General features: G+C 39.1%; 1 protein-coding gene across 2 annotated transcripts in view; it reads left to right on the plus strand.

Moving 5' to 3' along the window:
• The window catches only part of LOC124770366 (xylulose kinase-like), a 130,118-nt gene extending 119,658 nt beyond the window's left edge, over window positions 1-10,460 (plus strand). For both annotated transcript variants that reach the window (XM_047249198.1, XM_047249199.1), the window contains exons 12-13: window positions 6,527-6,670; window positions 7,829-10,460. In XM_047249198.1, coding sequence (XP_047105154.1) covers window positions 6,527-6,670; window positions 7,829-7,900 — 216 coding nt within the window. In that variant the 3' untranslated portion in view covers window positions 7,901-10,460. The remainder of the gene's footprint in view (window positions 1-6,526; window positions 6,671-7,828) is intronic.
• The last annotated feature ends 15,059 nt before the right edge of the window (window positions 10,461-25,519 follow it).

The following is a 25,519-nucleotide window of genomic DNA, read 5'->3' on the forward strand; positions in this document are numbered from 1 at the left end:
CAGATTTTTGGCTATCTTCCTCTCTGTATCTCAAGGGACCTGAAAAAGTTTAATTCATGTCAGAACCAAAGACTCATTCTGAACCTGTGTGGTGCCTCAGTGCCTTGCTGCTTTGTGTCAGCGTTGTACAGTGTTAAGACAGGAAATCTTCTCCATCTGATACTATCATGACACTTGATCCATGGTCTGCTTTGTCAGCGTTGTACCATTGTTTACATCTATGTTATCATCTGACTTACATCTGGGAATGAAATAGTATTCACTAACTGTTGCCTGGTGGTCATCTTATCACCTAATTATTCTTACTACACAATTTACTAATTTTTAAAAGTTTTACACAAAATATGAAAGTAGCATTAGCAAAAGCTCATTGCAGCAGTTGCTTCGATGGTGGGATGTATTGCATATAGCTTCAAATTAATCTAAGGCTGAGAAGTAGATAACTGAGGATAAATGCATCTACTTTCCTTACAAACAATTATCTTTTCGGAAAGCACTGGGAGTAGTGAAGATATCATCATACAAGGTTTAGGACAATGAGATTTTGTATATGGAGAGATATGAAGCATGTACAATGTGCAAGTAACACAAACATAAGGGTTGTACTGTTTGTAAGTGTAAATTAATGCCAATATCTGAAACTCTGTTTCTAATTGTTGTGGTGAAGTTTTGTAATTGTGATTTGCTTTTCATTTGAAAGGACCATCAATTTGTTTTATAAATAAGTTAAAATATTATAATGGGGCACGAGTACGCGGAGGTCACCTCCAGCTCGGTGGCAGGGCAGTGGGGGGGGGGGGGGGGGGGGGGGGCGGCAGGGTAGGCAGGGGTCGGCCACATAAGGCCTGGCCACCATGGCGTCTTGAACACTACCAACTAACCAGAAGACATCAAGATGGGACAGTCAGAGAATGAGATACTTAATTGTAACCATGAACTTTCAACGTGTGACACACCAGTGGTAGGTAGGGGAGACAGGAATGGAAAACAAGGACACTGGGGTATCAGGTGCTGCACCCGCCAGGGGCTTGAAATAACATGAGGGAAGTGTTAGTGGTGCTCGTTGACAGCAATCGAGCCAACCATGCCTGGCACATTCCAACTGAGCAGGGCATCGTGCAAAACCCCTCAGAGGTAATTGGCAAAATAGGCATGGTAGCTTGGACATCATTCTGTAGGAAGTTCCAAAGACTGAGGCACGATTTGTCCACAACCCCATGAAGTTAGGTGATCGTCTATCCTTTGACCCAGACTGTTGCATGAGAAATGAAAGCATATGTTTCAACCATGGATGGAGGGGCGAGGAGTAAACAGGTTACCATTTGTTGCCCTAATGTCCAGACTTCATGAACACTGATGCAGGTCAGGCGATGGGTGTCATTATTCACTGAGTGACAGGTGGAGCATAAAGGACTGGCCTTTAAAACAATCACTTGTAAATGCTGGTTAGTGTTGAATTTTCCACAAGCGATGTGATACCACATTGCTTGGATAGATGTTGGGAGGTTGTGCCACACCGCTGTTTACATCATTAATAGATACTTAATCTCAATGTTGCTGCATGCTACGCCATGCAGTAATTGAATGTTGAAATCCTTCAGATGTGGGGGGTGCGTATGTGGGATGCCAGTGTGGACACAGCTAAGGCCCACAAAAAAGACAGACAGGTGCACAAATAGAGGCACAACATGTCAATCGAGCTACCAGTTAAGCAGATATACTGTAAGCAGATATAATTTTAGTAAGAATTTAATTTTTTTGACATGCTACCCTTCTTTGTAACAGTGGAAAAGCTATGTTGGAGGTAAATTACTGTTAACTTCAGAGTGAAAGACATTTTTAATTAAGGCAACTCAGGCATCAACATAATGAAATTTTGCTGGTACAGTGCGACCAATTTTTATGCACCTTCTCATTCTCTGAAACACTCAAAAACAATTTTTGAAGAGTTTTTATGGCTGTATGTGTACAGTGTTCTACTACACACCATTTGTAATCCATTTTCGAAAATGTAAATTCCAAAGCAAGACATCACTGTGAATTATATTTATGATAGTAGGAGCAGTGAGCTAGCCACTGACATCACAGGCATCATGTGACTCGAATAGAGCATTTTAGTGGGCTTTCAAATGCTTTGAATTTCATTTCCATTTTTATGAAGGAATACTGTAATTCATGAAAGAAAAAGCATGGTATGAACATAAAATGACATGTAAATGTAGGCTTCTGCGGCCATTGTCACATTCAATAAAATTTTTCTGGGTTTGTGACTGCATTGTCAATATATATAAAACTACAGACGTTTTGGTCCCTGTTGCAAGAGACCTTCTACAGGGTGTTTTTGTTTACTGCTGAATGAGAAAACTTTGTTTCTTATATACCTGGAGACATAGCTGTTATCTAATTTTCATAGGCTCTTTAGGATAAATGGGAGGGATTTTAGAAGTCTTTATTGGTGTTTTTATTATTTCTTTTCATTGGTAGAAACCCAAAATTTTGATTGGTATTTGCATTACTGCTTGTAATTGGTGGAAATTGGTAAATGGAAGACCAGGCGGCAGCTGTGATGTGGCATTGTTTTTCTGCTTTCTAGCACCGGCTGAGGTGTGCCAGTATCCTATGTACCTGCAGCTGCTGTGGCCTCCCGCACACCTGTATGTGTTGTTTCTTGTGAGATGTCGTCCTGTAATGCTATTATTGCTGGCAGCCAAGATGTCGGAAGTCAGTACCTATCTTTTCTGTTCATGTTGGATGGTCGTTTGGCTATTTCTATTGCCTCTCTAATCTTCCTCCTGAAAGTAAGAGGCTGTTTCGCCAGTACACGTGCTTCACCAAAAATCGATCTGTTTGCCGCACTCGTGCTGCTGTTCTGCCACTGCTAACTTAGTGTGCTGCCTTAGTCAGATATATTTTTCGTGTTCAGGTATCCGTGTGCTGATAGGTCACCCTGTTTCACCTACATACACTAATCCACAATCGCATCTGATTTCATAAACTCCAGCAGCATGTATTTTGTCAAATGTATCTTTTTGTTGTGCAAAAAACATCTTCTACTCTGTTGTTGCTTCGGAAAATCAGCTTGATACCTGCTAGGTGGAGAATTTTTCCCACCCATTCAGTGACACTATGAACATATGATAATACAGTGATGATTTGTGCTTCCTTTTGCCCTCCTCCATTGCCTTTGTTCTTTGACACCATAGTTTTATCTGTTACTTTCATTCCACAGCCCTTGGGACAAAAAATGGAATTGAGGTTTTGTAGTTTATCCTTTAGATGTTCCTTATCACTGATCCTGTGAGCCCTCTTGATTAAAGCATGCAGGGTGGATTTCTTCTGCATAGGGTGATTATGTGAGGAGGAATGCAGGTACCCGTCAGTACTAGTTTGCTTCCTATATACTCTATGGCCCAGTTTACCATCAGACTTTCTGTAAACTTCCACATTGAGGGAAGGCAGCAACCCATTCTTTTCTATCTCCATAGTGAATTGAATTCTGCTGTGCTGCTGGTTGAGGTGTTGGGGGAAATTTCATAGCTCTTCCTCTCCATGTGCCCAGATAACGAAAGTATTGACAACATATTGGAGCCAACATTCTGGGTGTAATGGTGTGGACTGGAGAGCTGTTTCTTCGAATGCTTCCATAAAGATGTCTGTTGCAAAAGGCAAGAGAGGGGAGCCCATAGCTACACCATCTGTCTGTTCATAAAAGTCCGCTTTCCACCTGAAATAGGTGGTCATTAAACAGTGGTGCACTAGATCGCAGATATCAGGTGCCATGCGTTCTTCTAAGATTATCATGGTGTCTTATAACAGTACATTCATGAATAAAGACTTTATGTTGAAGCTAACCATCAGGTCTGTGGCTGAGATACACTTTTCTTTTAAAAGTTGGTGGAGTCCTTAATGTACAAATTTGTGTGGCCCACCAAATGTCAGAGCTTTGGAGCCAGTTCCTTTGCTAGACTGTACATCGGTGAATTAATGGTACTCACAATTGGTCGTAATGGAAAGGCCTCTTTATGTACCTTCGATAAACTATATCTTGTTGGTGCCTGTGGAACTTGTGGGATGAGTCTTCTGGCTCTGTCAAAATTCATTCTAGTTGCTTTAGCAGTGCTTGTGTCAATTTGAACAACAGCAGGAGTGTGGCAAACAGATTGATTTTGGTGAAGCATGTGTACTGGCGAAACAGCCTCTTCCTTTCAGGAGGAAGATTAGAGAGGCAATAGAAATTGCCAAGCAACCAGCCAACATGAACAGAGAAGATGGGTACTGACTTCTGACATCTTGTCTGCCAGCAATAACAGTGCTGTGGGACAATAGTTCATGTGAAGCAACACATACAGGCACACAGAATACCTCAGTTGCCACAGGTACATAGGGTACTGGCGTGCCTTGGCCAGTGCTAGAAAGCAGGAAAACAACGCCATGTTAAAATGATTTCCAAAAACAGTCAAATTCCCTATTATTCAACATATCATGATACAAAGCTTCATTGTTTCTTACTAATTTAAACATGCCAAGATTCTAGTATTCACATTGCCACAGTACACATTCTTCATAATTTCTCGCCTAAAAGTTGCTTTAATCCATTACTCAAGCAAATACTTAATTATTCCTGGTACTCACACTAGTTCACAAAGGCATATCAGATACACTCATGTAGACCAATAAACGTCTGCTCCATTGCATATAACAATCCATGCTTATATTCACCTACTGTTTACATTGTCCTAAGGTTCATCGCCTTAACCATGCACCCTCTCTGCATTGCCTGGAGCAATGCCCTTTCTGTTGGCATACCCAGCAAACTAAATTCTGTGGTTCAGTGCATGGAGCTGTGTCCTGGCAAACTGCACTATGTGTATACCAACATCTGTTAATAGTTCAACCCTGGGGCCTTTACCAAATATTAAAATTTGAATCTAAACTGGGCGCAGTGGTAGGAGGGTGGAAATTCAAGGTCAGGAGGATGGACAGGTATGTGGATCCCATGAATGAAAATCCAAAATTTGAGCTGCTACTTTCATTGGTGCTGTCCAAGTTGAGTCACCATTGCAGTCTCCATCAGCTTCTCTCACCAGAATGAAGTGGACTTCTTCTTCTCTGTCACTCAATCAGTCTTCAAGTCATCCCACATCTGACTTCACAATGAAGTGGGCGAGTTCATGCAATGAAGTGGGCGAGTTCGTGCAATGGCTGCTACTGGGTGGTGGGAGCCATTTGTCAGGAGGAATTCAACTTCCACCTGGAGTGTCATGGGTTTGTATTTTGGCAAGGGAGGTAGGAATGACTCCAGAGTGTAGCTTCGTAGGAAGCTGAGAGAGACAGGCTGCAGACGCACATGAGTGTGAAGATAACAATACCGTAGACTTGAACAATTACATGAGTGTGTCTTATATGGACCACAAGCTGGCATCATCCCATGTAGTCCCTGCGTATGCGTACTGTATGGCCTGGTGATGTACACAAACTATTGGAAGGAAAGCTGTTTACTCAGGGAATGCTGACTTGGTGGATGCTGACACAGAGGCAGCTGAGTGGAACACATAACATGGATCTGCCAGTGGCAAGAAGCAGCCAGTGGCATCTTCTAGTGCTATGGCAGATGATGGCAACACACAGAGGTAAACTCTGGACCTTTGCCTGGAGAGCAGCAGCTGGTGGCAGGGAGCCCCCAGCAAATGGAGCCAGTTGGTTGTCCGTTTGTGGCTTGGGCCATGAAGCTGCAGCAAGTTTCTCGACAGATGGTCTCATAGAGGTGTTGGTGTAGTATTGGCAGCATCATCCAGTACAGTTACACCAATTATGACTGTGTCTGTAGAGCATTGTCAATCTTGTGGTGGCAACTGACACTTAGCAGATGATGTAATATGACCCTGCTGTGCCAATAACCTACTCGGCTGGGCTCGTGGTTTAAATACAGCTGTTTGGAGTTGATCATGCTGTCAGTAGCTGACCTCTGTCACATTTCTAGATCAAGCAAAAATTTGCTGAAAGGGGCCCAGTTTCCTAAGCTCAGGTGTCATCGTGCAGAATGAAGTCAGTGTGGAAGCAAGCACACAGAATATGGTTGCTATTGTTGACAGATCATCTACCATGACCTGGTGCCCTATATGCAGCACTGGATGCTGGCTTTGGCCTGTGCTATTACAATATACTTGTATTTCTAATGGTAATTAATCCTGGTTTCCAGATTTTAACAGATTCAACTGTTCTACACTAACCTCCGTATTTCTAGATATAACTGTCATATCACCAAGGAAAGAAAGATAACTGAACCTCCTGTATGGAATTTGTCCAGTAATCCCATATTATATCATTAATTTTCTCATTTACAGAAGACTGATGTATCTGTTTCAGTTTATGATATTGCTGCAGATATGTGTTGAAGTTGTATTTTATTTAGAATGAATACTTGATTAAACTGAAGCTAATTCACAGTTTGCTTATCCATGTCATAGTTATTTTCACTGGAACACCGTGATATACAATTTTGCTCAAATAATTCTGTATAATGTAGGATATAGTGAACTCTGCAGTCTTGGGGGCTGCATATCAAGCCAAGCATGCTATAGTTCATGCCTCTGGAAGTTCCTTCAAAGAAATGGTTTCACATTTAGGCCACCCTCATCTGGTTTGTCAGCCTCATCGTGATGCTGCTTCTGTAAGTATTATTATTTTATACTTACAATTTATGTAATTTATAAGAATCTCAGACTGTTCATATTTTCTTATTTTGTCAGATTACATGATCATTTGAATTTTGTAAGATGTTGTGAAGTATTTAATAGTTCTGTAAATTAGAATGGTTTGAAAAAATGACTGTCCTTATACCTCCAAATGTGATATTGCAGTGCCTGTGTTGGTAAGTAGTATGGTGCAAGTTTCCTTCAATATGCATGCTTGTTTGAAAGAACAGGCATTGCAGTGACTATAACCATAATAAAATACATGAACTGTATTTACAGCTGCAATTACTGACAACTTTCTGCTGTATAATGGAATGACAACAATGAAAATATGTTCTAGTCCAGGACTCATAGCCAGATTTCCCATTTTAAACGATCTCTCATCTTAACTGTTTTGGCTCACAGCATAAATCCCAGCTGGCACAAATCTTCATTGTTGTCATTCCATTATACAGTTGAAGGTTATCCCTATTTGCAGCTGCAAATACATGTCATATACTTCAAAACATGGTATAATTAATTGAAGTCGATACCAGGCCTGCTGCCATCTGTTTTCAAGCCAAATAAATACCATGCATTGAGACAGATTATTTGAACAGTACAAAATATTGTCCTTCTCTTATAAAAGAAGAAAGCTTAGAGTTTAACACAACCTTTGGGCTTGTGTCTTCTTTACCATTTGACATTTGCTGTTGCAGTTAATGATATACCATAAATGATGTGGTCCCTGGTCCAGCTCCCATTGTTTCATTGTGAAGTTTGTAGATGTCTGTTCCATGTCCACCCTTACAATAACTGCTTGTCAATTGCAGCAGGATTTGTTTCCCTCATGATTATAACTTTTCACTTCATTACTATAAAATAATTTTCATCATTGTTCTTAAACTAGCATAAATTTGGAAATTTTCATAATATACAACTCTGGTTTTGTTCAGTGTAGTTTTACTGAATGTTTGGAATATGTGTTGACAATTCAACATTTATTTCATTTCTTATCTACTAAAACTGAAACAACTTCTGCCAGTTATTTGTTACTGCTTGTTTATGTGCATAATTTTTTATGATTAAGCTGTATTTTTAACAAAATAGATTTTTAATTACCCATCATATAACAAATGATATTTTGATTTCAGATATATGATCCAATGCTGAAACGGTACCGAAACATAATACAGGCAATTACCAATGGCCATCAAAAATTATAACCACAATCTTCACCATCTATTTGCTATTTATGTGTTGATAGCAAATTATTAATACCTCAGATGATTTTCTGTCTACATGAGATTCTTGTTTGTGCAATACTTACCAGATAAAACTGTTAGTATTTTTTATTATTAAGAACACCAACTATTTTGTTATTGGGTTGTGCTATAATGTATCTAATAGCTACTTGTTCTCTAAGAGTTGCTTTAACATTGTGTTCATTTTGTAAAAAGAGAAATTGCAACAGGACGATATTCAGAGTGATCTACATTGTTATATGTGTGTAATTTCTGCATTTATCATACACATTTATCTAAGAACTATTTCCTATTGCTCAATGGCAATATTAGTATTTTGTAATATTGACAGATTTAAATTGGCAGCAAAAAATTAAGATTTGCATTGTGAACATGGTGTATGTGCTAAAAGCTAACTGTATCATTTAAAATGACATAGAGGAGGTAAGAGTAAGTCTGTTTCACATGCTGACCTGACCTTGAACTTTGTCCTTTTTTTAAAAGGAAAGGCAGCTCATTAGCTCATTAGTTTTGTGGAGGTGAGAGGGATGGAGGAAGTAAAGCACAATTTCTTTAAAAAAAACTTCTTTCTTTTGCATCTTTTCCCACATCAACATAGGGTTGGCATAATTACTTATGGATTTGGCATGACTAATTTAATGAGTGGCAGGATGCCTTTCCTGTCACCACTCTTACACACTCTTACAGGTATGTGTAACCCCGACTGCCTTCAAGTAGTGTGGAAGTGAGTAAAAGTTTCTGAATGTTTGTGAATTGTCTAACTGAGGTGGGACTTGGGTAGAAGCCCAGTATTTGCCTAATGGGATGTGGGAAACTGCCTAAAAACCACATCTGGACTGGCTGGCACACCAGTCCTCATTATTAATCTGTCATGCATATTCGATCCCGGGCCGGCACAACTCCCTGTCCCAGAAGCGGTGCTTTAATGCAAATGTTACAAGATGATGATCTTGTGCACTGTGGGCCCAGTTCTCATGGGCACCCAGTAGCTGAAGGTTCTTCTTCAGTTCACTTCCTTGCTCTTCCAGTAGGGTGAGCTCTTTCAATTATTCCCAAATGCACAACTTTGGCCTGACACCTGTCTGGCCCCCAACCAATGTGCCCTGCCAGGCTTATTCTCTGCTCTTTCATTTTGTGAATGATGTTTAGTTGTTTCTTCAGGTCATGCAGTTCCTGGTCTTTTTGATGTCCACAAGTTTTGTCTTCGCAGGATGATCCAAAAATCTTTCTCATGATTTTCCTTTCAAAGATCAACAGGTTCTTTTCATTTTTTGTGGTGCTTAATGTTTCTGTCCCTCATAATGCTGCCAGTACTATCACTGCATTATACACTTTAAGTTTGGTCTTAACTAACAGATTTTTTGATGACATTAGGTGTTTCAGACTGAAATAAATTTTAGGTGCTTTGACAGTACATTGATTAATTTCTGTTTCAGGTCATTATGCCTGCTGAACCATGTGCCAAGCTACTTAAAAGTTTCAACTCTCACTGTGTTTCATATTCCAACACATAACTAGGCATTATTAGAGGTTTCTATGGATACTTTTATCATTTGAGCCTTCTCTTAAACATGTCCAGTCTTATTGGCATTCTTTGCTAAGTTCTCTATGGTTTCTGCCATTCTCTCTCTGACTCCGTTGTGGCTGCCATGTCAACTGTATATCCCAATAACTGCATTCTTCAGTTTAGCTTCACCCCTTTGTCTTCTTCTTTCATTTCCAGAATTACATTCGCCGGACCAAATTGAAAAACAATAGGGAAATGGCGTCACCTTGTCTCACACCTGTTCTGATGCTGAATTGCTTGGATAACTTGCTGTGGTATCTCACCTTAGCTTCTGTCTCTGCTGTCTACACCTTCAAACGTTAATTAATATCCTTGGCATGGCAAGCTCCCTCAGGATGTTGTACATGCTTAATGTGTTTATACTATTATAAGACTTTGAGAAATCCACAAATGTAATCAGGAATTGATGGTTGAATTCTCAGCACTTCTCCCAGACTTACCTCATTGTCAAAATTTCATCCACAGTTGATCTTCCTTCCTGAAAACCTGCCTGGTACTCTCCAACAATGTCTTCAGTGAAAGGCTTCAGCTTTTCAAGAATTATTAGTGATAAAACTTTGTGTGGTGTGCTTAGATAAGAAATACCTCAGTAATTCCTTTTACTGTTCTTTTTGTGCAGTGGGATGATAGTAGCTGATTTCCACTCTTTCAGGATCACGTCCTTTCTCTATACTTCACTTACAAAAATATATCGCTCTTTCTGAAGTGTTCCACCTTCCATCTTTGACATCTCTGCAATTATCCTGGTGCCTCATTATTATTCAGTTTCTTAACTGCTCTGCATATGTCCTGTTGAATTACTTGAGATTATTCTTTCTGTACACCCTCTGCAATTCTTCCTTCATGGAAGACATTTTCAGGATCTTCAGCATTCAACAACTTGCCTCCACCTATATAAAACATTCTCGAACATCTTGCCATGTCAGTTCAGGGTAAAACCTCAAGCTTATGATATTTACAACATTGTTTTCATCAGGAGTAACTGATTGCAAAACTGATGGTGTGGTGGCATTATACATCCCAAAGACAGCTTCTGATTTTTTGGTAGTTGTGTCATGCCGTCACAGATGGTGTCAGCATCGGTTCTGGCAGCACCACCACTCCCATCATAGCATAAACATAGCAAAGAATATCTCTGGCTCTTCTCTGCATCAAGAGCTTGCTTCCATGCACCAATTAGATTATATCCGCCGTCTCAGTTGAAGGTCTTCTCACACTTTCATATTTCTGCAGCCTGTTTAAATCTTCCCATTGATCATTAACACTTCTTTCATTACTTCAGATTTGTTATGAACTCTGATATTATGCTGGTGATACAACTCTGGATCCTTAAGCTTCTCAACTTCAAATTGTCTCTTGACCCTGTTGTTCCTCCTCCTTTTACAACACAACTGAAGTTGTAGTTTGTCGAGTACTAGATAATGGTCTGTGTCTGTATCAGCCTGTCTGTAGGATCTAATACTTGTCATATACTTTTCGTTCATCTCATCTTTATGCATATGATCTGATAGATGGCATTACCAGCTGAGGAAGTGCAGGTACTTTTGTGTATATGTTTGCGAGGGAAGGTCATCTAGTTCACCAGAAGGTTCTGGCTAAGCCTAAAACTGATGAGATGCAGTCCATAGGAAGAAATAGGGAAAAAATTAAATGAATGGGACTATAAATATCTAAGAATTAAATACAACAACCATAACAGACAGATAAGAGGAAAAAAATTGGAATGAATCAGTAAGAATAAATGTGGAAACCAAGTGAGTGCAGTATAAAAACAATTATGGAAAAGAGAATGATCATGTGCATTAGGAGGGTATTGAGTGTGTTGAAGATGTGTGTTTGCATAGTTATACAGCAAGTGAATACACAACAATAAAGTACCATTACAACAACTGAGCCTCTTCAATTGTGTTTGCAAATTTACTTCAGTGAAGATCAGTAACAAGGAAATCCAGCTTTGTTAGTGGTAAAAGTATTATTCTGCAGTGAGAAACAAGAATTTGTCAATATGGAGTCAGGGGATGGATAGTCAAGGGTGGTGGGAATAGCTAGGAGAATCTAGGAGAAACTTCTAGGAGATGGAAGTATGACAGTGTAAATACAAAGGGAAGAGAAAATGAAGTAAAGACGGCTATCTCAAATGAGTTAGTCAAGATAACTGAGATGCAGAACATCTGTTGTAAGGTATAAAACTAGATAAATTTAAAGCTGGACAGGTATTTTGAGGATTAATCACTGCAAACCTTTAGAAAAAGTGGTCTATGGTGAAAGACAAATTAAAATGTTTTATTTAATCTGTGGGTTTACCTTCTATTTGGTGTTAGAAACATTCCTTTTGAAATACTGGCAAATTCAAGTCAGAGCAGCATGTAGCAGAAACTATATGAGTAACTAATGCACCTATTTGATATAAGACTGAGTTTTCATAACAGACTATGTACACCTAAGTTCATAAGTGAAGGAATCTACGAGATTCTCAAAACGGGAGGCATGATGATGATAAATGCACATAAATCTGACCTGTAAATGTTGTAACATGTGATATAATGTTATAAATACAAGATGTACTTGAAAACTGACCAGGGACTGTGGGGAGCTCTTACTCTGTGTCACATCCACCTGCCAGTGACACGGAGAAAGTCAGTACTAGGTATGATACCCTTGCATGGCAGTACAGGATGCAAATGGTTCTGTATAATGTGGATTAGTGTATCCAGTAGATAATTCCTCTAACTGCTTGATTGGCACCCAGTGTAAGTCAGCATTGGTAATGTGTTGGTGGCATGAGGATTGTAGTTATTTGGCGGCTTAGAGAACCCTATGCATGTTCCAATTAACTCTGAAGAGTGTACTGTCACTCTAGATTCATAATGCCCTCACAATACAGGTAGTACTTGTCTTCTAGGCCAATCTTGTGTAGTAAGGCATAATAGTCTTTCTAATGTACGTCAGGGTTAAATGTACGATAAAAAGGGAACATAAAGAATTGCAGGGCATCACATCTATAAGCTGCAGCCATCACATTTGCCCTGTGAAACACATGTAGTGGTATAAGTGTTCCTGATATGATGCTCTCCCAATCCAGGATGCTGAAAACGCCATACTGGCCCCTTTTCACAGTTATGGCAGGGTTTTAACACTTACCAAGGGTAAACACATAGGAAAAGTCACTCTCTGGGCTTAAACATAGCAGTCGCATGGATAGGTGACTGCCAACACTTGCTAAGTGGGCATGGCACTGTACTCATTGAGCCATGTGGGGAACACAGCTGATGAGTTGCTAGTATTGTGTTGCAGCGGCCAGAAACTAAGTCCGAATTCAAGGTCAAGTGCAGTAAAACGCGTAAGACACAATACTCACCCACCGTCCCCTCTCCTAAACTCAGTAGTCCACCCAAACAGTACGTACACTGTTTAAATAAATTATTTTTAAGCAATTATTAGTTATCAATGCCGTAATCTCCATAAGAATAACACAGACCGGAAGTGAATTCTTCTGCAACACGGATCAAGTAAATATACGGGTGACCTTGAGCGGGACTTAGCCGCAGAGCGAGGCTGCCGCGCAACACGCGTCCTAGTAGCAGCATTGTTGCACCATTGTTGCGCGTCCCGTATATTTACTTGATCCATGTTGCAGAAGAATTCACTTCCGGTCTGTGTTATTCTTATGGAGATTACGGCAGTGATAACTAATAATGATGATATGATGACCCAGAGGATGCAGTGATGTCTCAAGTCAGAGCTATTGCTGTGCCGGTTTGATGTCTGTGGGTGCATAAGTAAAGATAACAATTCTGGCAGTAGGCTGTGTCACATCATCTACACACCTATCTTCTGGTATCCTCTCCACAGCTGGACACATGGGGCTTAAGGCAGCTGGAGACTTATCTTCTAATAATGCAACACCAGTACATAGTGGCATCCAGAGGTGCTCACTATGTCATCCTCCTAACATTACATCTTAAATGCAGTGTGTTAGACACACAAAACATGGAATTAGAATCACTATACCTAAGTGATACAGAGTCACATGATACATCACATGATTTCCTCCCTACTATCCAGGCACAGTTTAGTCCATCATGATGAAATATTTTTTAATGGAACTCAAAGAACCCTTTATTTATGGACACGAGTGTATTTTAGGATTCTAGCTTTTAACTGTTATATTTAAACAATGGTTGTGAAATTTTATCACTCTAAATTCTCCATAGTTTCTAGACAACTTGTATTTATGGAGGAGCTTGTGAAGTGGTCTTTTTTAACCTTAGTTTTTAATTGATTCAGTGTCTTATTGTGATAGATCTCACAGAGAAGGATAATTTTGAGATTGTTTTATAACAGCTTGATATCAGTTTTTGTGTTTAAGTGTGCAATGTGAAAGCTGTCTAATGTAATAGTAAAAAAAAAGTATTCCAAATACTGCAAAATATTTCTTTGCTTCAAGTACATGATGTGTGTTGAGGCAGAAACTTAACTACAGACAATGTTCACAGCAACATTCTAAGTGAGCTGTTTGCATGTAAGAACTACAAGCAGGTATTATTACAGTGTCACCAGTACCTGGAAGGCCATACAGTGCCTCTTTGTCTCTTACTTTTGCTTCTTATCTTTCAGTCTGGCTGTCTCTCCAGATAGTATAGTTTCATTGTTAAATTTTAATTTAATATGTCTGGATATCCCACATTTGTTTGATTATGAAAGCTGCTCTTCCTCTTCTACATCTTCACATTTTTCTCCTTTTATAATATTTTTCATTTTGTTTATGGTGAAAAACCTTCTGATGCTGAAATATTGAAACTTACCTTTAACAGTTTCATGGCAGCTACTGATTTTTCTGCTGTTTATAACTAAGAGCTTTTGTTTCCTCAGTAATACCATTCACAATTGTGTCTTTGATGTTTGTGTTAGCTTTACACTAAGGAGTTTCATGTATATTCATAATGTTGCAAAACTCACCACTGGTAAAGTGTTATGCATAATACATTATCTGAAAAATTGTAGAGTTAAAATTATTGGTTTTCATTTTGAACAGAAGTTGCTAATTTTAATTGTAATTTATTCTTGTTCATCTAATGGTTGTACTTTAACTAAATGTGCACTTAATGATGTAGCCAAAGATTTTAATACAGTTGACACTGTGACTTTAATAGATTTTTGATAGCTTTTATATTTTACTTTTGTGGCAATAAATAATAATAAAAACTCAAAAATATCGCTTTATTACTATCTTTTCTTGGTGAAAATCGTAATGGTAAAGATGAAAGTCCCTGTTTCATGTGAGTACAGAAGAAATGTACAAAATATTTCAAAAAGAAATTTGAAATTGAGTGTTGATTCTAGAAATATGATTTTAGATTCACTTTACAATAATGAACAGACTAAATTTAAATTTTTGTATATATTATTACTTAACAGAAGTTATTAATTTCTGTGTCACTTCACTGATTGCAAAATTACTGGTCATATAGAACTTACCTAAGACGTTTAGTAAGATTATGTCCCCAATTGTGTAGCAATCGTATCTACATTACCATATTTTTTGCAACAGATATCATCTATCTGAAAACCTTATTGCATGTTGTTGACTAATTACAATTAGTCACCTACAAATCACCTTCATATTATTTTCCAAGAATAATTTTCACTAATAAAAATGCCATAGCACAAAGGACAACACTTTTAAACTCAAGAAATTCTATGTTCTGCCAAATCATTTTGATTTACAAGCTATTTAAGCAAATCAACACCACGTAGAAACCACAAAACACTGTCTTTTCTTAAATAAGTAGATTAAACTCAAGAAATAAATCAAATTCATTACTGCATTGAATGAGAGGATAAACTGCTACAACTTTAATGAGAATAAATAAATAAAATGGATATCAGTATAAATAATGCCAGTATCAATTTTATGTAAAATACTGCATTTATAACAATGATGCAGTTCTTATGGTGTGTTATCACAACTATTGCTACAAAATTATGACAAATATGAGCAGCAGTGCAAGGAAACACTAGGAAGGAAATGGTTAAGAAAATCAAAATTGCTTCGCTGGGTAGTAGTAATCATGGTGTGTGAATTTCAGAATAGGCCTGTTACCGTAACAAATAAAAAGTAATTATCTGGAGATGTCAGCAAGGTAGTCTATGATTTATGCTCTAGGGAGAAAAAATGTTTTAGAAGTAGTTCATATTGGGAGCGCAGGTAGTACTTAGTTTGGACATAAGCCTCAATAATTCAACAGTAAATGTATCAGACATCCATAAATTCTTTGCAACACTAGTCTTATATAAAGTTCCTTCTGAGCAATATGAAAGGCTTTGGATCAGTTGAAGTATGCAGACCTGGAAAATTCTTGCAATGAACAGCAGATTACATCTTGCATAGAACAATAAGTACAGAAAAGCACATCTAACCATCAAGATATAACAGGACTCTTGAATAAAATGGATGAACTTCTAATATTAATACCAGCAAGCAAGTTGACTAATGGGACATCATCAAATGTGATAAGGTCATCAGAAATTAACTTGGAAATCACATAAATTGAATATGTACTGAAGAATTGGTACAATTTAATTTTCTTTTCATATTCAAATTGAATATATACCCCTTGGTGTGGGTTCCTGTAGTCAAGTCCTAGTTCATGAACCACGTGCAACATATGAGTGGCCAAGTAAGTGGTCCCGACAGTCGGGATGCCAGTTACTTCGAATAAGGCTGGGCATCTTGGACATATTCTGAGTCGTGGTCACCTTTGTGCTCATGCAGCAAAGACTACCAAATCCACCGGTTAGTCCCTCAGCCGTTAGGGGTAAAACCCAATGGGACTCGGGGCAAGTAAGGCTAGCAACCTGCTTCCCTGGTACTTTAAATATGATGCTGGCAACAATCAGAGCAAAATGCCTCGGACCTTTGGAGGTGACGGAGTCCCACCTCTAACTGACAAACCAGGGACTCCTAAGATACGACTTGGCAAACAAATAGTAATGAGATGGGGAGCTATTAATATCAATGGGAAGAAGGTAGAGCTGGCAGAGGCTGCAAGTAAGATGGGACTGGACGTTTTAGCTGTTAGTGACATTCGGGTAAGGGGTGAGAAAGAAGAGGAAGTGGGAGAATACAAGGTCTACCTGTCAGGAGTCAAAGCAGGAATAACATAATGGGGTGTAGGGCTTTACATCAGGAAAGAAATGGAGCCCAGCGTAGTTGCAATAAGGTATGTAAACGAACGACTGATGTGGATAGATTTGACAGTGTCTAGCAAGAAAATTAGGATTGTGTCAGTATATTCGCATTGTGAAGGGACAGATCAAGATAAGATGGATAGTTTTTATGAGGCAATCAATGATTTAGTTGTTAGAATAAAGGACAAGGACAGTGTTCTGCTCATGGGTGATTTTAACGCCAGGATTGGAAATCGAACAGAAGGGTATGAAAAGGTTATGGGTAAATTTGGAGAGGATATGGAGGCCAACAGGAACGGGAAACAACTCTTGGATTTCTGTGCCAGTATGGGCTTAGTAATCACAAACTCCTTTTGTAAACATAAGAACATTCACCGGTATACTTGGGAAGGCAGGAGAACCAGATCTGTCATTGATTATATAATAACAGGTCAGGAATTCAGGAAGGCTGTTAGGGACACACGTGTATTCAGGGGATTCTTTGATGACACTGATCATTATTTAATCTGCAGTGAAATTGGGATTGTGAGGCCAAAAGTGCAGGAGGTCAGGTCCATATGTAGGAGGATAAGAGTGGAGAAACTTCAGGATAAGGAAATCAGGCACAGGTACATAACAGTGATCTCAGAAAGGTACCAGTTAGTTGAATGTAGTCAATTACAGTCATTGGAAAAGGAATGGACAAGGTACAGGGACACAGTACTAGAAGTGGCTGAAGAATGTCTTGGAACAGTAGTGTGTAAAAGTAGGATGAAGCAAACAGCTTGGTGGGATGACACAGTCAAGGCAGCCTGTAAAAGTAAAAAGAAGGCCTATCAAAAATGGCTACATACTAGAACTCAGGTAGACAGAGAGAGTTATGTTGAAGAAAGAAACAAAGCCAAACAGATAATTGCAGCATCCAAGAAGAAATCTTGGGAAGACTTTGGAAACAGGTTGGAGACTATGGGTCAAGCTGCTGGAAAACCATTCTGGAGTGTAATTAGCAATCTTCAAAAGGGAGCTAAGAAGGAAATGACAAGTATTTTGGACAGGTCAGGAAAACTGCTGGTGAATCCTGTGGATGCCTGGGGCAGATGGAGAGAATATTTTGAAGAGTTGCTCAATGTAGGTGAAAATACGATCAGTAATGTTTCAGATTTCGAGGTAGAATGGGATAGGAATGATGATGGAAATAGGATCACATTTGAGGAAGTGGAGAAAATGGTCAATAGATTGCAGTGCAATAAAGCAGCTGGGATGGATGAAATTAAGTCAGAACTCATCAAATACAGTGGAATGTCAGGTCTTAAATGGCTACACAGGATAATTGAAATGGCTTGGGAGTCAGGACAGGTTCCATCAGACTGGACAAAAGCGGTAATCACACCAATCTTTAAACATGGAAACAGAAAAGATTGTAACAACTACAGAGGTATCTCTTTAATCAGTGTTGTGGGTAAAATCTTCTCAGGTATTGTTGAAAGAAAAGTGCGAGTATTAGTTGAGAACCAGTTGGATGAAAATGAGTGTGGGCTTAGGCCTCTTAGAGGTTGTCAGGACCAGATCTTTAGCTTACGGCAAATAATGGAGAAGTGTTACGAGTGGAACAAGGAATTGCATCTATGTTTTATAGATCTAGAAAAGGCATATGACTGCATTCCTAGGAGGAAGTTATTGCCTGTTCTATGTGATTATGGAATAGGAGGCAAACTTTTGCAAGCAATTAAAGGTCTTTACATGGATAGTCAGGCAGCAGTTAGAGTTGACGGTAAATTGAGTTCATGGTTTAGAGTAGTGTCAGGGGTAAGACAAGGCTGCAACCTGTCTCCACTGTTGTTCATATTATTTATGAATCATATGTTGAAAACAATAGACTGGGTGGGTGAGATTAAGATATGTGAACACAAAATAAGCAGTCTTGCATATGCGGATGACTTAGTTGTGATGGCAGATTCGATTGAAAGTTTGCAAAGTAATATTTCAGAGCTATATCAGAAATGTAAGGACTATGGTATGAAGATTAGCATCTCCAAAACGAAAGTAATGTCACTGGGAAAGAAATATAAATGGATTGAGTGCCAAATAGGAGGAACAAAGTTAGAACAGGTGGACAGTTTCAAGTACTTAAGATGCATATTCTCACAGGAAGGCAACATAGTGAAAGAACTGGAAGCGAGGTGTAGCAAAGCTAATGCAGTGAGCGCTCAGCTACGATCTACTCTCTTCTGCAAGAAGGAAGTCAGTACCAAGACTAAGTTATCTGTGCACCATTCAATCTTTCGACCAACTTTGTTGTATGTGAGCGAAAGCTGGGTGGATTCAGGTTACCTTATCAACAAGGTTGAGGTTATGGATATGAAAGTAGCTAGGATGATTGCAGGTACTAGTAGATGGGAACCATGGCAGGAGGGTGTCCACAATGAGGAAATCAAAGAAAAACTGGTAATGAACTCTATAGATGTAGCAGTCAGGGCGAACAGGCTTAGATGGTGGGGTCATGTTACATGCATGGGAGAAGCAAGGTTACCCAAGAGACTCATGGGTTCAGCAGTAGAGGGTAGGAGGAGTCGGGGCAGACCAAGGAGAAGGTACCTGGATTCGGTTAAGAATTATTTTGAAGTAATAGGTTTAACATCAGAAGAGGCACCAATATTAGCACTGAATAGGGGATCATGGAGGAATTTCATAAGGGGGCTATGCTCCAGACCGAACGTTGAAAGGCATAATCAGTCTTAAATGATGATGATGATGATTCAAATTGAAGCTCCATGGACTACATATTAACATTAATTTTCAGTGTTCATGCCTTGTTCTCCTATCAACTTTGATGTTCTGCCAGTATAGTGTCAGTTCGTCACTCTCTGTGTTCTGTAAGTACCAACGTAAATTTATTGTAATTATCAGATGTATTGCTGCTTGGATGCTACGTACACCAAATGCCAGTAAAATCAAATAAGAAAAATACTTGCACAGGGTGCTACGTCTACAGCACTGCATAAAGTTCTGTTGTACATGTTCCAACAACCCTTGATATTATTTGAACTATGTCACAGGCTTCAGTCTCCTCACGTGCCTCATAAAATTTTCATGTGATTGGGGGATCACATGAAAAATTTATAAGGCACTTTTTGCAGATGATCTAATTATCTATAATGAATGCCATTTGCAACAAGCTGCATAAATATTCAGTCAGATGCTAATAAGATTTCAAAGTGGTGCAAAGACTGGCAATTTGCTTTAAATGTTCAGAAATGTAAGGTAGAGGGACTGTGAGGGTAGCAAAGCAAAAATTAAATCCTTTACAACATTTTCAATTGTTCCTTTACAAAAGAAAATCCAGGAGATATGGCCCCCATTTTAATCCTCGTACCAATGAAAAGATGGGTGAAATAACTATTAGTGTCAGTCATTTTGAGAAACAAGTGAAGTCACTAAAAATGAATAAAGCTCCAGAGACCGATGGAATCCCAGTCAGATTCTATGCTGAATTTTCTGCTGAGTAAGCCCCTCCTTTAACTGTAATCTGTGATAGATCCCTCAAGCAAAAAGATCACACCTGTTTATAAGAAGGACGGTACAAGTGATCTACAAAAAACACAAAACTACCATCCAGTACCCTTGATGTTGATTTGTTGTAGAATCTTATAATGTATTGTCAGGTCAAACATAGTAAGATATCCCTAACAGAGTGACCTGCTCCCTACCAGTCATCATGGATTCCATAATCACTGATCAACCCAACTCCCACTTTTCCAACATGACACACTGAAAGCTTTGGATCAAGGCAATCTGGATGCTGTATTTATTGATTTCTGAAAAGCATTTGACCTTGTACCATATCTACATTTATTATCAAAAGTTCAATCATATGAAGTATCAAGAGAAATCTGTGGCTGAATGGAGGTTTTCTTGGCAGGAAGAACGCAGCAAGTTATCTTGGATGGAGCATCATCAGCAGGTATAGAAGTAACTTTTGGCATGTCCCAGGGGAGTGTGTTGAAACTTTTGCTGTTTATGTTGTATATTAGTAACCTTGCAGAAAATATTAATATTAACCCCATACTTTTTGCAGATGATGTAGTTAACTATAATGAAGTGCAGCTGCTTAAATATTCAGTCAGGTCTTGATAAGATTTCAAAGTGGTGCAAAAACTGGCAATTTGCTTTAAATGTTCAGAAATGTAAAATTGTGCACTTCACAAAATGAAAAAAGTCGTATTCTATGACTATAGTATCAGTGAGTCAGAGTGGAAATCAATCAACTCATGCAAATACCAGGGTGTAACACTTTGTAGGAATATGAAATGGAATGATCATGTAGGTCCAGTCACGGGTAAATCAGCTGCTATACTTCAGTTTTTTGGTAGAATACTGGGGAAATGCAATCAGTCTACAAAGGAGATTGCATACAAATCACTCTTGTTACCCACCCTAGAATATTTCCCAAGTCTGTGGGGCCTGTGCAAATAGGTCTAAAAAGAAATATTGAATATGTACAGGGAAGGGAAGCTTGAATGGTCACAAGTTTATTTCATACATGTGGGAGTGTCACAGAGATGCTGAAGAAAGTGATACTTCTGCCTCCCATAGAGACAGTGAGTACAAGATTAGATTAATTATAGCATGCACAGAGGCATTTAAATAATTATTCTTTCTGTGCACCATACATGAATGGAATGGGAAAACTCTGTAATATCTGATACAATGGGATGTACCCTTTGCCATGCACTTTACAATGGTTTGTGGAGTATACACATAGATACAGATGTAGTAATCAAGTGGAGTTTGATCAAATGAATGAGATGGTCATGGAACTATATAACTCTCAAGGAACATCTGACACAGGTGTTCATGGCCAAACTAAGCTGAGCTCTATCACATAGAAGCTACATGATGCATAAGGGTCATGTGAGGTTTCTATCAACAATGTTAGGAGTATGTTACTCAGTAACACAGTATAAATGGTTGCAGTACAGAGAAGAGCAAGAAGATACAATAAAAGGCATGAACATTAGGGCATAACATCCCTTTAAAGAAAAGATCATTATATTTGGAACACATGCTTGGACTGAGGAAGAAAAGCACCCATATACTTTTCAAAGGAACCATTCTAGAATTTTCCTTACGTGATTTAGGGAAACTGCAAAAAATCTGGACAGTCAGATGAGGTTTTGGACCACCATCTTCCAGACTGTGAGTTCAGTGAATTGGCCACTGCACCACCTTGCTTTGTAAACAGGTATTAATCTATAAACCAGTCACAGACTATGGTTACCCATCAGTAACAGCTCTTTGTAACAGTAGCATGTAGATCCTCATCAGCCTAGACAAAACTATTTGCAATTACTAAAAATTCTGTTTTTGTTGTCAGAAGCTTCAGCTGAGAAGAAACATGTGCAGGAAACTGAGGGTCCATCACACAACACTATAGCATCTATTGGCTGAAGACGGCACAAAGTCTGAAGAAGATTTCACTTTCCATGATAATAGTGGTGTAACTACTCTTCTGATATTTCTTTCCATACTGTTCTCTATGCAACACACATTTCATTTGTAACTGATTGAATGTTTATTGAAGCCACCATTAGTGCTTTGTTCCCTGAGATAATACTGTATGCAGCCTAAGTTTTCTGCAAATAAATTCACCAGACAAAATAATACTCACCACGTTAAAGAGCAGACTGGTCACACTGAAGCACACTACTTACTGTAGAACTGGGAGCTCATGACCACTCACCCCTGATGTACATTATGGCAGTGAGTTCATGTATGATATGTGCCTGTCAGTTGTTTAGAAATTGCATAGTAGGATGGGTATACATAGGGATTTGACAGAATGACAGAAAGGAGCTGTCATGTTTAGAAGTGCCCACGACCACAACATGTGTGAAGTTGTCTGGTTTGTTGGTAAATTGATGCAGACTGTCCATGTCTATAAGGAGGGGTGTACCACTTGTAGCCATGTAATGTGGTGTAAGAGCAGTGTTCTTAAAAATATTCTAATCATCAGGGACTGGAGATACTTGCTACATCTTATCAATGACTGTTTATTTAAAAAATGACAGGAATTGGCACTGTCAGTGAATGCAGTTCCATCTTAACTGGTTTCCTAGTGAACATGGTGAAAGGAACAGCATATTATGGACATTATGAGTGTGGTACCTTTCAAAAGGCCATGGCTTGCAGCAGCACGTAAAGCTGCTCATCTTGAATTGACCAAATAGCTCAGAAACTAGACAAGTAACTGACTGGAGGCATATAATGTGGTATCACAAGTTGTGGTTTTGCCTCGGCATGCTGTTCAATGAGGCATTTAATCTACAAGATGCAGAAGCTGTTGTTCAGCCTGGAGATGGTTCTCTGGTATTTTAGTGGCGTTTTTTGTACCTTGACTTGGGCCAATCATTCAAGTTACCATGTAAATGAAATGGGATGTTTATTTCAACATTCTCAGTGACCAACTGTTGCCGTATCATCTAAATCTCCACAATGAGTATCTTATTGGCACCCACATCTTCCAGTACAATAGCCATGTTTGCATGACCTCATGCATATCTTCTTGATTTGACAAAAACTCAGGCATCCCATGGCACCTCACCTGGTCTGCAAAATCACCCAGTCATGAAGTGTGAACAACGTAGAATAGAGTCCTCTCATTCCAAGCAGGAGATGGCAGACATGGTATTTTAAGGTTAAACCCATTATTTTAATTGACAGGCAAGTATCATGAAAGTGAAATCTTTAAAGGTGCATTTCATCTGATGACATGTTGAGCAAACTATTCCAGAAACTTGCAGACATAGGATCATTTGTAACAAGGTTGAGAGAGCACAACAAACTTACACACTTTGCATGATGAATATGGTGATGAACATGAAACAAGTGTGCAAAGAGACACAGCTGTTGAAGGCATGAACTACACTCTTGCATGGCCAATTCTGCATGAGCAGATGATTTATCTATATCATTTAGAGCATGTGCAAGCTGTCGGGACAAGACCACAATACCAGATACAGTTCAGCCAATGTGAGCATTCAAGATCCACAGTTCACAGTTTTCAATTTATTTATGGATGAAGCAAGATTCATACAGAGTGAGATAACTCATTATCATAACATTCATGCATGGGCAGATGCAAATCTTCAAGCAGTCATGGAAGCAAGGTATCAGATTTGCTTTAGTTCCAATATATGGGCAGCAACTGTGGCTGACATGATTCGTAGGGCCATGCACTTCACAGGATAATTTAACGCATGCTGTTTATTACTGGACACAATGCCTAACACAAAAGTTTAATGAGTGATAGGTTAGTTGAGGAGGCCCAGTACCATGTCCTCTTCTTTCATATGGCTGTAATCCCTCAGATTAAAAATAAAAGTCCTTCAATTAAGAGCAAGCACATCATAACTTTTTTACTGCATTGGTGCTTCTGTTTACTTATTATTTTTAGTCCAATGAACCCCTGTGTTTATGAAACAAGCTCGTGGTTTGTATCCTTAATATCCAGAACTCAGAATTGTAATGCATAATATGTTGTCAGGCATATGTGATGCCTACCTTGCACAAGGCATTCATAAATTAGATGACTGCAGTGAGATAAACTTCCCTCCAGTGATAACTGCCCAATACCACAACCTTCTGGGGCCTAGAAGGGCCACAACATAGAACAGCATTCCTCGTGCAGAACAGCTGCTTATAGTGTGAGCAAATACAAGGACACTAGATATTGTGCCGTACTGAGAAAGTCTGAAAATTAATTTAAGGCTGTTGTTACACCTGGTGTACACCCCCCTAGAAATTTGCCACCTGAGTTGATACTGGACACAACCTGTGTTACCCTTACAAAAATATAAGCTCAGCTGACGAAATACAAGGGTTGCCCAGAAAGTAATGTATCACTTTTTTTTTTCTCTGCTGAACACAATGCTACAAATGGGAAATGTTATGTATGTGTTATTTGAAGTCTCCTGAGTGAGCCCACCAAGTTTCTGTCGCTCCTGACAGGTAGCGTAGCTGCAGGACACTTTCAAAATGGCATCTGTAGGTAATACAAATTGCAAGCTGCATGCCGTCATTGAATTTCTCACTGCAGAGAAAGAAACTGTGGAAAATATTCGCAATATTCACAAACACTTGTGCAAAGTCTATGGAGCATATGCTGTCAACAGAAGTACAGTTAGTCACTTGGCAGGGGGTGGGGGGTGAGGTCATCAGAAGGTGGTTTGGTGGAGCTCCACGATTTGTAACAGTCGGGGAGACCATCCATAGTTGTCACACCTGACACACCTGAACTCACCCTCTCAGACTTCCATTTGTTTGGGCCATTAAAGGATGCTATTCGTGGAAGGCATTTTGAGGATGCTGAGGAGGTGATTCATGCAGTGAAGCACTGACTCCGCCACCACGACAATGATTGGTACTGACAGGGCATACAAGCCCTTGTTTTGCACTGGAGGAAGGGATGGAGATTATGTGGAAAAACAGGGTGTGTAGATAAAACACCATTCTTTTGTATGTAATTCTCATTATGTTCAATAAAGAATTGTAGAAGAAAAAACTGCAGTGCATTACTTTCTGGGTGACCGTCATAGTAATTTCCCCCTTAAAAGAGAACAGTGGTCATTTTAGAAGGCTGCAAATGGTGTAGAAATGGTGCCAAGCAGTCCACCACTTACCTCGGTCATAACAGTTAAGTGGTGTGCTTGTGTCGGTTGGCACTATGGAATTAGCTTAATGACATGGTTTGATATGGAGGCATGACAGAACAGCAGAAAGGAGCTATTGTATTTTGATGCACCCATAACCAAACTGTGTTTGAAGTTGCCCATTTTGTTGGTGAC

The sequence above is a fragment of the Schistocerca piceifrons genome, unplaced genomic scaffold (assembly GCF_021461385.2).
Source record: "Schistocerca piceifrons isolate TAMUIC-IGC-003096 unplaced genomic scaffold, iqSchPice1.1 HiC_scaffold_798, whole genome shotgun sequence".
Lineage (NCBI taxonomy): Eukaryota > Metazoa > Arthropoda > Insecta > Orthoptera > Acrididae > Schistocerca > Schistocerca piceifrons.